The 17,115-nt window shown below is 44.1% G+C and overlaps 1 protein-coding gene across 6 annotated transcripts in view; it reads right to left on the bottom strand.

The window, feature by feature from the left end:
• Positions 1-2,081: 2,081 nt before the first annotated feature.
• The window catches only part of RAI14 (retinoic acid induced 14), a 136,957-nt gene continuing 121,923 nt past the window's right edge, over positions 2,082-17,115 (bottom strand). For all 6 annotated transcript variants that reach the window (XM_053295052.1, XM_053295054.1, XM_053295050.1 and 3 more), the window contains 5 exons: positions 13,724-13,842; positions 11,348-12,883; positions 8,630-8,779; positions 4,869-4,934; positions 2,082-4,547 (listed from right to left, as the gene is read on the bottom strand). In XM_053295052.1, coding sequence (XP_053151027.1) covers positions 4,446-4,547; positions 4,869-4,934; positions 8,630-8,779; positions 11,348-12,883; positions 13,724-13,842 — 1,973 coding nt within the window. In that variant the 3' untranslated portion in view covers positions 2,082-4,445. The remainder of the gene's footprint in view (positions 4,548-4,868; positions 4,935-8,629; positions 8,780-11,347; positions 12,884-13,723; positions 13,843-17,115) is intronic.

Below are 17,115 nucleotides of genomic sequence, written 5' to 3'. Positions count from 1 at the left end.
GCTTCCTGTGTTCCTAATGGTAATACATGCCCTTAATTTGCATCTCACATCTCGCTCTAAAGAGCTCTAATGGTTCCCCCACCCTATTTTCTCCCCTTAACCTATTCTGCTTTATCCAATGACCTCGCCACACACAATTAAGGTTGCCATATTCTGGCTTTCCAAATCCAGGTGCCTAATTTGCATATTATGTAAATTGGCTTGAAAATAATTCTTGAGCAGAATAGTGACTGCATCTTTTGCTCCATAACTCTACTTCTACAAGGGCTAGAGCTTGGCAACCAATGTCCTCTCTAATTTTTTTAATCTGTCTGTGGAAGGAGTTTTGTTCTGGGCGGCAGCATCAAGGCAGTGTGTGTACACCTGCATCCAGAGTGGGGCCTTCCTGATTCAACCTGAGTGGCATCTAAAATTTACTGAGCGGACATCCAAAAACTTGTGAGCATGCACATGGGTGCACGCCCTAGAGGGAACATTGATGGCAACACTATACACAATAAGGGTGTGTACACACGCACCCTTCCCTCTCTTCCAGGCAACTTTTTGTTAAGTGTGTGTAGGTGTTTTGTACAAACCGCCCCTCTACACACACTAGACCAGGGATTCTCAACGTTGGGTCCCCAGATGTTATTGGACTTCAACTCCCATAATCCCCAACCAAAGTCCACAGGGGCTGGGGATTATGGGAGTTGCAGTCCAAAAACATCTGGAGACCCAACGTTGATAATCCCTGCGCTAGACAACCCTGGACCATCAGGGTCCCAAACTGCTGGAAGACATCCTCCATGCATTCAGCTCTGCCCCTTTGCAGACAACAGCCACAGATGTGTCCAGTGAGCAAGCCGGCCCCAAGGGCCATGTAAATGCAATTCCACTTTCAACTCACACACATTGGCTGAACGTGGAGGGAGGGAGTGTTTGAACAGGGATCCTGTGACTGGGAAACTGGCTTTTCAAGGCTGCAGGATGTGTGAGCATGGGCAGCTGAAAACAGACACAGCGTTTAGTGATGCACCTGAGGCTATGCCTTCAATCTATGCCCTAAGTCAGGCATTCCCAAACTGTGGCCCTCCAGATGTTGCTGAACCACAATTCCCATCATCCCAGCCACAATACATTGTAGCTGGGGGTGATGGGAATTGTAGTTCAGCAACATCTGGAGGGCCACAGTTTGGGGATACCTGCCCTAAGTACACAGACAGAGGGCAGAGCCTGCTGCTGTGATCCTGCTCTTCCCAGACACGGGTTCAGTGACAGTCAAAAAGGATAAGTCATGAGGGCAGGCCTTGTGTGTTGGTGTATTTTAGGTTTAGGGGGACACATGATGCAGTTCTGGAAAGGGGAAGCACACAATATTCAAATAAGCTAAAAGGAAGGGGTGGGGGGGAGCAGATGTCTGACACAACGTGGTGAGACTTTGCTGTGGGGGAAGTGAAGTTGACATGCTACTGCTGCCCTCCCTCTGGGATAGAGTTGCCATGCCCCCCAAAATTCTGGGTTTCACCCAGATTTCAAGCGTCTCCCCCAGATTGCTTAGCCCACCCAGATTCACCAGGATTTCAGCTTTCATTAAAAAAAAAAAAGCTAAGCTCTAGCCCTTATAGAGGTGGAGTTATGGCACAAAACGTGCAGTCACTATTCTGCTCAGAAATTGTTTTCAAGCCTATTTACATAATATGCAAATTAGCCCCCCGGATTTGGAAAGCCATCACAACTCCTACAAGTGGTACAAGTGAGCACACTGCTTCCAGTCTAGCAAAAATAAAAGGAAATATTGAAGTTCACAACATGGCAAAGACATTGCTTTTTGCCAGTAACAAAATATTGTCTGAGGGTCAGGATTGCATTTGTCCCAGAAGAGAATCACCACCTTTAAGATGCACATTTAGACCCCATCCAAGAGTCCTTTCTACGATTTATTACTCTGTCTAGAAAGGTGGCTACACTCCTTAGTTTCTTTAGGCCTGAGCTGCACTTGGATCTTCTCTGATCCCTGTCAGGGTCCCCTTCCTTGGAGTTTCTACAGTGCTCAAATGCAAATATTATGTAGATGGAGGGAAAGGAAAAAAACCTACAGCAGATTAAAAAAAGAAATTGTTTATTTGCTGAATGAGGAAACTTTTGTAAAATTACATACAAAGGACAATCACTAACCTATAGTGTACAATTCCAATGTTTCACAATAATAATTGTAATAAATACACAACAAAACAAGGTAAAAAGCTAAGGTTTTTGTCAGGCAACCTACAAAATGGTTCCTCGAGTTTCATACTTGGCAGCATTTATTGGCATACTTTAGACTTCTTTGTTTTCTAAACGCTGCAAAGTTTTTCACATTTCTTTGGAGCATTTTTCCTTTAAAGTGTCTAACTGAAATACTGTCCAAAAATTAACGGGGGGGGGGGGATCAAGGCCCAAGATATCCTATGTTCTGAATCCATTTAGGTTTGGCCACGTTGAAAGATGGGCTGCTGTTTAACGCATGGTGAGTCTGGTAATCCTGAGGCACTGGAGATTGAACTGTCTATAAGTTTCCTCTTATTACAGAATTCTGGACATTTCTGCAGCTCCACCAACAAGGAGTAAAACCAGTGCCTTAAGTGAAAAAATGCATGCCAACTACAATGGTCATTCCCTTTAGTGCAGTACAAGTGGTTTAGGCTTCAGTAGGTCTCCAACACATGGACTACACCTCCAATTCTACACAAAGGCTTTCAATAGGCTCCCTGATCCTTGAAAGGCGGCTTCCCCCATTAGGTTTTTACAGGGTGTGAGTGCTCCTGCAAGTGCCATGTCTACACTTGATGTTTAAATCAAATTCAGAAGTTTGTTCTTAAAAACCCAAACAAAACAAAAAAAACTGTCATGATGCCCAGCCAAGGAACCTCAGGATTTTTAGTTCTGCATGAGGTTCCCTAACAAAGAACTTGCAGCAAGGTCAGAAAGCTACAATCTCCATGATACTCTGGAAGATGCCAAAGCAATTATATCAGTTTGAAATAAGAGTTCAGAGTAATTAATAATGTAAATCTGCTATAAGAAGAACTGGATATAATGAACACACATTACTCTTTCCAAAAGCCAGACACTGCCATTGCTGGCATCCTCGTGGGTCCTGTCCATATCTGCCTGTATATATCATACAGGTAATTACAAGCATTAATCATTTCCACTAAACAGGATAGCAAAGACACTGAAGCAATTTGCAGGAGCACTCTGGTGCATCAACATAATGTGTCAGACAGTCCCTAGAAATGAAAGAGAAATAGATTCTTCACCAGTGCTTCAGTTGTTACAACACGTGGCAAAAAAAGCAGAATGAACAATTTATTCATCCTCTCTTATATGGACGCAAGGGCAGATCTGTTGTTGCAATATAATCTTTTCTAGAGGGATGGGGGAATACCTGCATTGCATTTTACAACTGCTAGTAAGCCCCATGATAAGGGGATAATGAAATTGAGAACAGCCTATAGCATTTGTTAATAAAGACAACTTCCCACCCCCTGCAAAGTGTTACATAGCAAATGACTTTAGTTACAAAAGCATTTCTAAACTTGAGGGCCAATAAAAATATATTGAAGAGAAGATCTTCTACAAAAACGAGGTTAGAAAATGTGAGACAACAGTGCTCACTGTAAACATCATGAGTTCAACGGGATCCCTTGTTTGTCATTCAGAGCGATGTGGTTTCTTTTCCTCTCCTGAGCTCCATGGCCAATAGCACTGCAAGGATTTGCATAGATAGCTTGACCTACTGCGTAATATAGAAACTGAGCTTTTAGCTGAGTTAACTGTGTTCAGAATTCATTTACCTGCTTTAGTATATGGCTACTCTTACATCATCTAGTTATACATATCATTGGTCTGGTGTTCTTGTAGTCCATACATGACTTGGTAAATATAAACACACACTATGGCTGGCGTTAGCCTTGCCTAATGAAGTTGGCTTTCTTCTCCTCTCGGTTAACAAGGCCAAAAGTTTCACTGGCAAGATAGAAATTGTATCTATCATTATACCCAATATCTGAGGGCTTCAAATGTATAGAAGGCTGGTTCTTCCTCTGATAACCAGGAACTGAATAATTCATCCCCACACACCCCACCCCCAGATGGTGCATTTATTCGATCCAAAATGCAGCAATGCATGCTGGGACTTCCATGGTTTGCACCAACTCATAATCAAAGGAAGCACTGAGAAACTTTCTAATACTGTAGGTCAGACTCTGACCACCCTGATTTAAAGTAATGGCAATTTTTGAAGAAATGTGCACTTCCGTCTAAGTCATTGAACTAGCACTCTGGAAACTTTATGGGAGAAGATGGGATAATTCATAAGCTCGTTAAGACAAAAAAAAAAGTAAGAAACATGGCAGAGACCAGTGACAATTCTCTGCAGGGGGTTTGCCAATCAAATCTCGAGTCTCAATCTTTGTGGCAGCATATCAAGGGTCAAGAAAAACAGTTTCACCCTTTTTTTGCGTTTGACTTTTGCACATTGTCAAAATCTGTTTCAGTACTTTCTGGACATCTTCATCCATTTGGCCCTAGAAAAGAATGGTTTGGGGGTTAGAGGAAGGGAAAAAGAAAGACGTTAGCAACCTTCTTTATTTCTTAAAAAGCCATCTAAGCAAGAACTGTAAAGCTGACTATTTAAATATCCTTTTGAAAGGCAACTCTGAATCAAACAGACACTGAGGCTGACTGACCTTTTCCAAATTAGATTTTAAATAAAACCTTCTTTGAATTAAGTAAACACGGACTGATGACTCTTTGCAAACTATATTTTAAATAATACTTCATGTGTTTGCTAAAGTCCTACCTTTTTTTTTTTCATGTAAACAAATACAAGGAGAAGGTTCTCTTACCTGCACAGCATAGAGCAAATGTGTCCTGTAAACAGATATAATCTCCTGGTGCTGCTTCTTTGTTTCCTACCAAAAAAAAAAAAAAAAAAAAAGGCTGGTAAGCAAAGTACATAACATACAATCAATCATGCATTTCTATTTCTCCAAATCTATTTCTCCATGTCAACGTAATCAGGAGAAAACACAACCTCCCTAAATGCCTGCCTGGAGGCAGTGATGGGCTGGATGAGAAGTAACAAGCTGAGACTGAATCCAGATAAGACGGAGGTACTTATTGTGCGAGGTTGGAACTCGGGAGATGATTCTGGTCTGCCTGTTCTGGATGGGGTCACATTTCCCCAGAAGGAACAGGTACGCAGTCTGGGGGTGCTTCTGGACACAAAACTCTCCCTGGTGTCCCAGGTTGAGGCAGTGGCCAGAGGTGCCTTTTATCAGCTTCGGCTGATATGCCAGCTACGTCCATTTCTTGAGATAATGGACCTCAGAACAGTAGTATATCTGCTGGTCAACTCCAGACTTGACTACTGCAACGTGCTCTATGTGGGGTTGCCTTTGTACGTAGTCCGGAAACTGCAGTGTGGCGGCCAGATTGGTCTCTGGGTCATCTTGGAGAGACCATAACACTCCCATCTTAAAAGGTCTACACTGGATTCTTTCTGGGCAAAGTTTCTGGGCAAAGTACAAGGTTTTGGTTATGACCTATAAAGACCTAAATAGCTTGGGCCCTGGGTGTTTAAGAGAATATCTTCTTTGCTATGAACCACACCGTCCATTGAGATCATCTGGAGAAGTTCGTCTACAGTTGCCAGCGGCTCGCCTGGTGGCTACTCGGGGACGGGCCTTCTCTATTGTTGCCCCGAGGCTTTGGAACATACTTCCTGCTGAAATAAGAGCCTCCCCATCTCTTACAACTTTTTAAAGGGCAATGAAGATGCATTTGTTCACCCAGGTTTTTAATTAGATACTGTTTTAACTGTGTTTTAATAGTTAACTTTTTAAATTTAAATTGTTGAAATGTTTTAATCTTTTATTGGCTATTTTTATTGTTTTGTAAACTGCCCGGAGAACTTGCATTTAAATAAATAAATAAATAAATAAATTTGGATCTCACGGAACATAGGTTTAATTATAGGGCAAGGAAACAACCGCTGTTGGAGACAACAGTTCCAGGATGTAGCATTGGGCAGGGTTCCAGTGCAGAATCTCATGTTGCTGCCTGATCCCCGGATGAGTCTCCACTTCCAGTCTTGGTAACAATATGCAGAGTCTGATGGGTTTGTATGACACAACCAATCTCAGCATATTTTACCCTACAGCAACCAGACATCCACCACTCACTTTAAATGTGTCCCAGGTGTTGGGGGTTCCCTGCCACAAGTAGGGTAGGATATGTCCAAGATTCATCATGTTGTATGAACCCACCAATCTTGGCATATCATTACTGAGATCACAATTAAGAATTTTGTGTGGGCATTTGAGGGGGCGGGGGGGTGCTCCTGGGTTGGCAGCAACGTGAGCTGCCACCATGACACCGGAACCTGCACACCAATTCAAGTCAGTGGAGGCCAAGCTCTATGTCAAGTGTCCCAGAAGTCCCAAGCACGAGGGCCAATGGTGCCGTATTAAATGACTGCATGCGAATATAGGAAGCTGTCTTATATAAAGTCAGGCTATTGGTCCATCGAGGCTAGTATTGTCAATTTTAGTTATGGCTATCTCCAGGGTCTCAGGCAGCGGCCTGGCCTTGCTGGATCTTTTTTATCTGGAGATGCTGGAGATTTAACCTGGAAACTCCTGCATGCAAAGCATGGACTCTACCGCTACACTCTAGACCAGGGCTGCTCAACTTAGGCCCCCCCAGCTGTTTTTGAACTACAACTCCCATATTTCCCAGCCCAGTGGTCAACAGCCAGGGATCATGGGAGTTGTAGGCCAACATCTGCAGAAGGGCCCAAGTTGAGCAGCCCTGCTCTAGACTAACGGCCTCTTCTGCATTGCAAGGAACCCAGATGAAAACTCCCACCAACCACTTCCTTTCCCCAACTTCACAAGATTTCAGACTGACATTGAATGATTGATTGAGTGCTGTCAAGTCGGTGTCGACTCTTAGCGACCACATCGATAAGATTCTCTCCAGGATGATCTGCCTTCAACTTGGCCTTTAAGGTCTCTCAGTGGTGCCTTCACTGCTGTCATAATCGAGTCCATCCCCCTTGCTGCTGGTCATCCTCTTCTTCTCTTGCCTTCAACTTTCCCCAGCATTATGGACTTCTCAAGAGAGCTGGGTTTTTGCATAATGTGTCCGCAGTATGATAGTTTGAGTCTGGTCATTTGTGCCTTGAGTGAAAATTCTGGATTGATTTGTTCTATGATCGACATATCCAAGGTAAAATGCATCTAGAAGCTGGGGTGGGTCGGTGGGTTGAACTGACAGCAGTTGATGTGGGGGAGAGATTCCAGGGAAAGTGGCAGGCAGGTGAAAAGTTGGATATCCCCCTTCTCTACCACTCCCCGCCATCCCCTCATGCGTAGTTTGGTCTGTACTGAAGTCATCCATTGCAGTGCACTCTACAGCAGATATGCACGCATCTCCTTGGTATGGTTTTGTCTCTAAGCTACTGAACTGGAAAGCAGACAGCAGGGCTGGGGAGGGCAAGCAGGAATGCCAGCACTAGCAGTGAAAGACTTGCGCTGTGGCATCTGCTTTAGTTAGGACTGGGAAAGGGTCCTAGTCCTAGAGCAGCTGATGTCCACAAAGCCTCAGAATACTCCGGAAACTTGCTCTTATGTAAGTGGAGAACCCGGGAACTCATGAAACCCAGTGGTAGTGCCATGCAAGGACACCACATGCTGTTGCAGTTATAGCAACTTGGCTCCACTGTGTCCTCACACTCATGTCACATTGCTATAACCAGTAAGGCATCTCGGAAGCTGAGAACTCCAAACACTCTAACATGCAAGTCTCCTTTTTGAAAACGTGGTAACAAGATATCAGCAATAAACAGCTTGACTTCTCATGACTGCGGGGGCAGGGCCTCCCCTAGTTACTAAAGGAAGCACAAGTTCTTTCTTGCACACACCCACCCATCCAATTATGTACCTCTTTTCGTTTAAGGGGTGGGATATTTATGTCTCATTTCTGGCCAGTGGAAAACAGGGGTAGGTGCCTAGGCTGTGTGTCACACCTCAACAGTGGCCAATAGGACAGGATAACTCTTTTTAAACTGGCTTTTGCTTCTTCGTGGGCTCTTTGCCTCAGAAGGAAAAGGCCATCGCTCAGAGCAGGTGTTCTGCATGCAGAAAGTCCCAGGTTCCATTCCGGACATCCACTTAAAGGGCCAGGCAGTAGAAGCCACTCCTCACATATGATGTGTCCAGTAGGGCTTGCATTTTCTGCTGGGCTACCCATGGTCCAGTTCTCAATGAGAGGAGGGATGAGATAGTCTTTTAGATTCTTCCAAACTGAAGAGTTTAGGTTAGGGAGTGCCATAATGGTAAAATCTAAGAGCTGGTACAGAGCAAGGAGATGCTGTAGCTATTGCAGGTCCCCACTTAATTCCTATTCACACGTCCATCTTTATCACTTGTGGAGCCAGGGAAGAGCAAGGGTGGAAACTGATCCTAAAGAGGAGGACCCAGTTCTGCAAGCCTGCCAGGTAATAGTAGCGACAAGAAGTTTGTGAGGAAGAGCGATGGGAAATGCTACAGTCCGATCCTCAAACTGCCACTTATTTGCGCATTTAAGATCCCCATTAACTTACCGCCAGCTGGTTTTGTAGCTGCTTGACTTGTTGCTGGAGCAGCTCCAGCTGCTGGCTTTGCCTTTTAGGTGTACCAGTCGAGTAGGAAAGCTGGGAGAGGCTGTTCAGTGCTTCCTTTAATTTGCTAACTTCCTTAGACATGTCAGTTATCTGTCAGGGGGACAAAAGCCGGGGGTGGGGGATGCCTTAGAGTGTAGAAGGAAAGAAAAATGCTTAACCAGAGTTAGTGCTTACCATGGCTTGTTGCCTTAACCCCTGTAAAAATACCAAACATACAGAAACTATGGTTCAGCTTGAGAAACTCTGCCACCAGAGGGCACACATAGGAAGGCAACAGGGCGATCTCCTTGCAAACGGAGAGAGGAGGAAACTGCTCTTGGTAATGCTTAATCATTACACGATTAAGATGTAATGCTTGAACACAGCTTGTCATTTTATCTCCTGCTTTACAGCCCCCTTTTAACAACACTTTAGGTATTCAGGAGTGATGTTTAACCATAATTAAGTGTTGTGTTTATAGAGGTATTGTGCACCTTCTCCTTCTGATCCAAATGAGCACACATATACCAAGTATATACATATACTTGGTCTAGACCAACCAATACTAAATTACTGACATGTAAATAAAATATCTGAGCACAATGGTGTTTTCCAGACTAGCTGCTGGAACAACAGCAAAATGCCTGTGTTTGGGCAAGTCGCATTCAGGACGTAAACAGCAGGGGGAGCAGTCTTGCAGCAACTAACAACCCAAAAAACCAGCAACTTTTTTATGCCAGATGTATGACGTCCTTGCTCTATATCGAAGCAATTAAATTCGAAACAAGGCATTGGAAATGTGAACAGCACCCTGCTGTCCCTGTAGGGACTGCGATGTCAGGATGCAGGAAGTGTGGAAGCACACTTCCAAGATACATCCTGACCCCGTTGTAGGGTCTAGTCTGGAAAGCGCCAAGGTTCCTCTCCAGCAGGCTTTGCGCTGCCTCTGTCCCAATCCTTTAGGCACATTTTCTCCCCAGTTTGTGCAACTAAAACTCTTTACTGCTACTAATCAAGGTCTATATTAATTCCTGTCTGGCTGCATGATTCTATAATTTTCTGCTTCTCTCATTATTTGCTCCCTTGGCCAAACTCTAACAAGTTTTAATACTATTTTATAGCCATTTTCGGCTGCATCTGTTTTATTGTTTTTAATTTTCCTTTGCTAGCTGCCTTGAATTCTACTGGAAAAAAAGGTAAGAGAAACAATTATTATTATTATTATTATTTTTAAAGAGGATGATTGAAGAATTGGACAAGCCCCCTGAAACTGACATTACAAATTCATGCAAGGGCTGCTACATACAACCACTTTTGGGAAACAGCTTCTGGAAACAGCTTCTGCACTCACACAGATGTGGCTGCAAACTCATGCTGCTGTGTTCACAGCAAGGACAGGTACAGCAGTCTGACCTGCCCTATGATCCTCTCTTGTGGCTAATGACAGTGAAAAAGGCACAACACAAATGTAGCACACACAACATTTGGTCAAGCCAACAGTAGTCAGATAAAATCATTTCAGAGGCTAGATCTAACCTATAGGCTACCCACTGGTATATCTATATATCAAAAGTAAAGAGTGCCGTCAAGTCGATTCCGACTACTGGTGCCCACAGAGCCCTGTGGTTTTCTTTGGTAGAATAAAAGAGGGGTTTACCATTGCCTCCTTCTGCGCAGTATGAGATGATGCCTTTCAGCATCTTCCTAGATCGCTGCTACCCGATATAGTAGCAGCGGGGATTCGAACCAGCAACCTTCTGCTTGTTAGTCAAGCATTTCCCCGCTGTGCCACTTGAGGTGGCTACCAAACTTTTTATCCCTATCTTTTTCTAGATCCTCAGTTGTGGCAAGATGAGCAGCATTAACTCAGTTCCTGGTGTACCCAACTAATCTTGTGCATCAGCCCCTGAATGAATTTGTGCTGTCTATTGAAAAGGACTTGCCTATTACTTTATCAACCTCCTTTCAGGCTTGTTCAGCCAATGACGACTTCTTAAGTTTACCAGTGCTTGTTTATCAGACAGTCAAAACTGCAATGACTCTCCTACTGTGCAGGGCTTCTGGTACTGGATCTTGAATTGCTGCCAGCATCCCAGAGATTGTCTATGCCATATATATATATCTTAGTTTGAAATAACAGTGGTCAACATTTGGTATGCTCAGGGGCCACTCTTATCTAGACAGTGGTCTGGAAGAGGATTTTGCTGCACAAGTTGATCCCTAGAGTGGTTCAGATGCAGAATAAAAGTGGTGCCTGCTCTAGCAGTAGCACCACTTAAATTATGCAGCTAAAAAAGACACACTTTTACATACTATATGCAAAATCCAAGAGACAAACATTAAAGTGTGTGACCTCTATTTCTTACAACTTGAAAACTTCCTTTTATAAGTGAAATTATGGGCAAACCTTTTACCATGCCTTATGTGGTGACAGGAAATGGTTGCACGATGCAACCAGTCTGCTGAAACTAAGCAGGTCTGGGCCTGGTTGGTGCCTGGATGGGAGACTGCTTAGAAACCTCATATACATCCCCTTAAACGTCATAATGAAAGAAATGCAAAATATAAATTTACACATAGATAAAATCTGTTAGAACCCACAGAAGCCAGATAAATTGCTTTGAGGGCAGATCTAACCCATGGGCTGCCAACTGGCCTTTGCTAGGCATATCTACCAACCTTTTTATCTTTCTCCTCTTCTAGTTTTGAAAAACTCTCTGAAGCCTTTTTCATCTGAAATAGGTCTTCCTGAGCTTGACGGTACTGATGAAGCAGTCCTTTGATTTCCTGCTCCTTGGTTTCGAGAAGAGCTCGGAGGCTCTCTTTCTCCCCTTTCACTTGTGATATTTCTGCCCTTAGGTGTGAAAGATCCGCAGACAGATTCTCTCTCTCTTTCATCAAGTCCTTCAGTTTGGAAGACAAGGAGTTGACTTCCCCTTCCGAGGTAGACCTGAGTTCTTCGTACAACACTCTGGGCACCATGGCTTCACAGACTGCCGCTTCTTCTTCTAACAGTTCCTTCTGCAGGCGCCGTACTTCACTCTCCTTGTGCAGAAGCTGTTCTTTCAACTCATTTATTTCTTCCTCCATTTCCTTCACAGAGGTCCTGAGGGCTGTGGCCACCTGGAGGTGCTCCGTGATGGAGACAGAGTTTTTCCTCTGGGACTCCACCAGATTCTGGAGTTGTGTTGCTTCGCTCAACACTTTGGCATACTGAGTCTTCATTTCCAGCAATGCGCCTTCGGCTTGCTCCCTCTGTGAGATGGTGACCTCCATCAGCTTCTTGTGCTCTTCCACAGGTATGCACTCCAAGCCGGCATCCTCTGGGATGCTCCTCTTCTTGCAGTCTTCAAGTTCTTCTTGGGCTTCCTTGTAAAGTCGAGACAGCTCACTGACCTGCCTGTTGAGCTCAGCAATCATGCTGTTCTTTGCATCTCTCATCTCCTCATCCTCCTCGCTGCACCCCAACTCTGCCTGAGCTTCCAGCTTGTCTTGGAGCCTTCTGATCTCCTCCTGCCCCTCCTTGTACCGCTCAATCAGCAAAGCCTTCTCTTGATTGATATTCTCAATCACCAAGCAATACGAATTTTTCATCTCTTCGCATTCCTCTGCGGTCATCTTGCCCACCGCCTCTCTCTCGTGCTCTTCCAGCTTCTCCTCTAGCTCCCTCACTCTTGCCCTGAGCCTCTCGCCATCTTCTATCACCTTCCTCAGCTCTTCCTTTAACTGCTCAACTTCCTCACACGTTGCTCTGAGCTCCTGCAGGCCAGCCTCTTTGCTTTCTGATGCCACCAGGCCAAGTTTCATTTGCTTCTGGACATGCAGCACCTCCTTCATAGCTTCTTCGTATTTGCTTTGGGTTTCTTTCAGTTTCTGATTGAGGTCAGAGCCGTTCTCCGAAATCTCTGAGCTGTTCAACAAGTGAGTTGTTTCCAGGGCTCCAGACTGATGCTGGGCCTCCAGGTGTTGCCTCCTCGCTTCTGAACTATCCAGCTTCTTCTGCACTTCCTTTAAGTTATCTTGTAGTTGTCTAATTTTTACTTCCTTGTTGCCTGCCTCTTCCTGAACCTGCGCTGAACTTGGGGAAGAGGAGCTTATCTCCTGAGCCATGGCTGAGCTCTCACTTAGCCTGTCTGTCGAGTGATCAAACTCCATCTGGGTGGAATGAAAAGAATCCAGAGTGGTATCCATGTCTTCTGTTTTTAATGCTCTCACCTGTAAAAGCAGAAGGTGGCAGTATTAAGCAAGGATGCTTCATGCTTACAGTGAATTTCAAACCACCTTCAAGCAAATGAGGATGACTAAAGGCAAGGTATTGGTCAAGGATTCAGTTATTAAGCAACTTTACCAGAACCCTGGAACATAAGACTCAACCATTCCTAACAGCAATGAGGTGAATGCCTTTGGGGGAAGCTCACAAGGAGGGCATGATGGAGGCAGTGTGCATCGGATAATTAGGGGCATACTGCATGGAGGTAAGTTTTAATGGGGGGCATAGCATCTGCATTGCATGCAGAAGGCCCAAGTTCCAGTCCCTGGCATCTCCAGGTAGGGCTGAGAGAGACTCCTGCGTGAAACCTTAGAGTGCCACTGCCAGTCAGTGTAGACAATACTGAGACAATACAGTGTAGATAATACGATGGAGCAATGGTCTGACTTGGTAGAAGGCAGCTTCCCGTGTTCCTAACTATCATGTTCAGAGTGACACACAGAGTGCTGCCTTTCAATACCAAACTGACAAATGGCATTTGGGTGAGGCGGCCATGATACAGATTCAGAGAGCTGTTCTACCCGCTCATCTCTATGGTTCAAACCCTGTGTTAACAGCAACTAATTATATCATGGTGATGGTTATAACTATTCATTGAAATATCCTTAATGAATTTAACAATCTATGATGATGGTCATCTCCACGTCTTGTGGTAATGAAGTCCTTAAGTTAATTGTATGAAAAAAACAGTTCAGGATAAAATTCAATATTTCTCCACTTGGATGTGCAAAATGTTTTAAACGATAGCACCATTTTTGTGTGTAGAGGCCTGTCCCAATACATACCTGCAATTTTTCTTGCAATTTCTTATTATGCAAAGTCAGAGAAGCAATTTTTGCTTGCAACAGTAAAAGAAGATCTTGCTGGTCAGTTTCTGAACTTGTGTCCAACAAGCTATCAGCACCTTAAAAATAAAATGGAAGGGAAAGGAACAACATCACTTATTATTCCAGATTTCAAGTCAGTCACTGCATTCTGTGCAGCAAATCTATAAACAAAGTCTAAAAAATAAAGGCTATGCCTTTACTGGACTAGTCTTGATACACTTGCATGCAGTAATGTTGAGTTTTTCATTAGGACTAACAGGTCTCTTCTTCTGATGGTACTGCATTTAGCTATATGAAGTGGAAATTTAAAAAAAAAAAAAAGAAGAAGAGAGAGAGAAGAAACAACTCGCTTGGCAGATAACCTGAATGTAAACACTGAAAGCTACCATTGGCCAAGATTCTCTACTAGGGATGTGCACCAAGTTTCTTCGACACCAGCGGGGATAGTCCTTTAAGGGCGGGGGAGGGTGCACTTAGCCCTCCCGCCGCATATCCCCCGCCAGCGCTCCATCACTTTTAAGCCCCTCGGGGAGGCAGCGTTCTTCCCTGCCGCCCTGTTTTTGTCATCGGCCGGAAGAAGTAACCGCGCGTGCGCCCGCCATGCACGTGCACCCGCATGGCAGACGGGCACGTGCACGCCCACAACGGGCGCACGCGCGCTTGCTTCTTCCAGCCACTTCCGGCTGATGACAAAAACGGGGCAGCAGGGAGGAATGCTGCTGCCCCGAGAGGCTTAAAAGTGACGGCGCGCCGGTGGGGGATATGCGGCGGGAGGGGTAAATGCACCCTCCCCTGCCCTTAAAGGACTACCCCCGCCGGTGCCAAAGCACCAAAACAGCCCCCGGAGCCAAAACGTTTTGGAGGCCTCCATAATGGCCTCTGAAACGTTTTGGGCACAAGCCTATTCTCTACAGGTACACAATCATGTTGCTCTCAAGGCCTTGGCAAGTCTATGGTGAAAACTATGTATTTGGGGCATTGGAATGGAAAGCCTGTTCTATTTTAATGGAAAGCCTGTTCTACAGGTGAAACTCGGAAAATTAGAATATCGTGCAAAAGTCCATTAATTTCAGTAATGCAAATTAAAAGGTGAAACTAATATATGAGACAGACGCATTACATGCAAAGTGAGATAAGTCAAGCCTTAATTTGTTATAATTGTGATGATCATGGCGTACAGCTCATGAAAACCCCAAATCCACAATCCCAGAAAATTAGAATATTACATGGAACCAAGAAGACAAGGATTGTAGAATAGAACAATATCGGACCTCTGAAAAGTATACAGTGTACTGTGCTTGACTGGCCAGCAAACTCGCCTGACCTGACCCCATAGAGAATCTATAGGGCATTGCCAAGAGAAGGATGAGAGACATGAGACCAAACAATGCAGAATAGCTGAAGGCCGCTAATGAAGCATCCTGGTCTTCCATAACACCTCAGCAGTGCCACAGGCTGATAGCATCCATGCCACGCCGCATTGAGGCTGTAATTGCTGCAAAAGGGGCCCAAACCAAGTACTGAATACATATGCATGCTTATACTTTTCAGAGGTCCGATGTGGTGCAGCAGTTAAGAATGTTGGACAAGATCCAAGTTCAAATCCCCATTCAGTCATGAAACTCACTGCATGACTCTGAGCCAGGCTCTCCTCTCTCAGCCTGACCTAGCTCACAGGGTTGTTGCATGGATAAACACAACCACGTACACCGCTCTGAGCTCTTTGGAGAAAGAGCAGGATAAATATAAAAACATGCATATTGATAACCTGTCATTCTTTCCAGGAACTCACAGTGGTGTGCATGGGATAAACCTACTTTATCCTAATAACACTCTAGTCTGCTAACTACTAAATCTACAAGTTAGCCCTTACTAACTTGGCAGAGAGGCGCTTTTTAATGTGGTGATTCTCTTTATTTAGCAGGGGGAAAGTAACTGGCTCTCTCCACCCCCAGCACAGTACCTCCAATGACTGTTGATGGTATGTATCTCATGTTTCTTTTTAGATTGTGCGCCCTTTGGGGACAGGGTTCTATCCATCTTATTTATTTATTTGTTATTTCTCTGTGTAAACTGCCCTGAGTCATTTTTGGAAGGGCGGTATAGAAATCAAATTATTATTATTTCTTGTTTACACAGTCAGACAGGTGTTATTGACTGGTTTGTTTTATCCAGACATCGAGTCCTTCCCAAGGACCTGAGATGCCAGAATTTTATTGTCAATTGTTATAGATATCGTCGCAGAATATAGGCTGTTCCCAGTAAAGCTGCTTTTTGTAATTGGCTGATGGTGATTTCTGTGGCCCCTATGGTGTTGAGGTGCTCTTCAAGGTCTTTTGGAACTGAACCCAGGGTGCCAATTACCACTGGGATTATTTTGGTCTTTTTCTGCCACAGCCTTTCAATTTCAATTTGTAGATCTTTGTATTTGGTGATTTTTTCTATTTCTTTTTCTTCTATTCTGCTATCCCCTGGTATTGCTATGTCGATTATTTTGACTTGTTTTTCTTTCTTCTCAACTACAGTGATATCTGGTGTATTGTGTGGCAGATGTTTGTCTGTTTGTAGTTGGAAGTCCCATAATATTTTTACATCTTCATTTTCTTCAACTTTTTCAATTTTATGATCCCAACAATTTTTGGCTACAGGTAGCTTGTATTTTTTGCAGATGTTCCAGTGTATCATCCCTGCTACCTTGTCATGCCTTTGTTTGTAGTCAGTCTGTGCGATCTTTTTACAACAGCTGATCAGGTGATCCACGGTTTCATCTGCTTCTTTACAAAGGCGGCACTTGCTGTTTGTTGTGGATTTTTCGACTTTTGCTCTTATTGCATTTGTTCTTAGTGCCTGTTCTTGTGCAGCCAGTATTAAACCCTCTGTTTCTTTCTTCAAGTTGCCATTCTTAAGCCATTGCCAGGTCTTTCTGATGTCTTATTTTCCACTTATATTGTGCAAATATTGACCATGCAGTGGCTTATTTCTCCATTTTTCTGCTCGGTTCTTGACTTGTTCTTTCTTGTAGGCCTGCTTTGTTTCATTGGTGTTGAATAGTTTCGCATTATTGACCATTTTAAGTGCATCTTCTTCAATGTCCTTGATATATTCTTCAAGGCCTTTTTTCTCCTCCTCTAGTTTGATGGACTTGCAGCATTCCTCTTCCACTTGAGCTGCGAGGGAGGTATAGCCTATCTACATCACTGTGGGGGTGCAGAGCATGATTGATGGTCATGATTTTCCTGGTCTTACGATCTAGCATCTCTAGCTCTGCCTGGGTCCAGTCTATTATTCCTGCAGTGTATCTGATTACAGGTATAGCCCAGGTGTTTATGGCTTGTATGGTGTTCCTGCCA

This window comes from Hemicordylus capensis, chromosome 2 (assembly GCF_027244095.1).
Source record: "Hemicordylus capensis ecotype Gifberg chromosome 2, rHemCap1.1.pri, whole genome shotgun sequence".
NCBI lineage: Eukaryota > Metazoa > Chordata > Lepidosauria > Squamata > Cordylidae > Hemicordylus > Hemicordylus capensis.
Note: the sequence above shows the minus strand (reverse complement) of the source record. Positions and strands in the feature narration are given on the sequence as shown.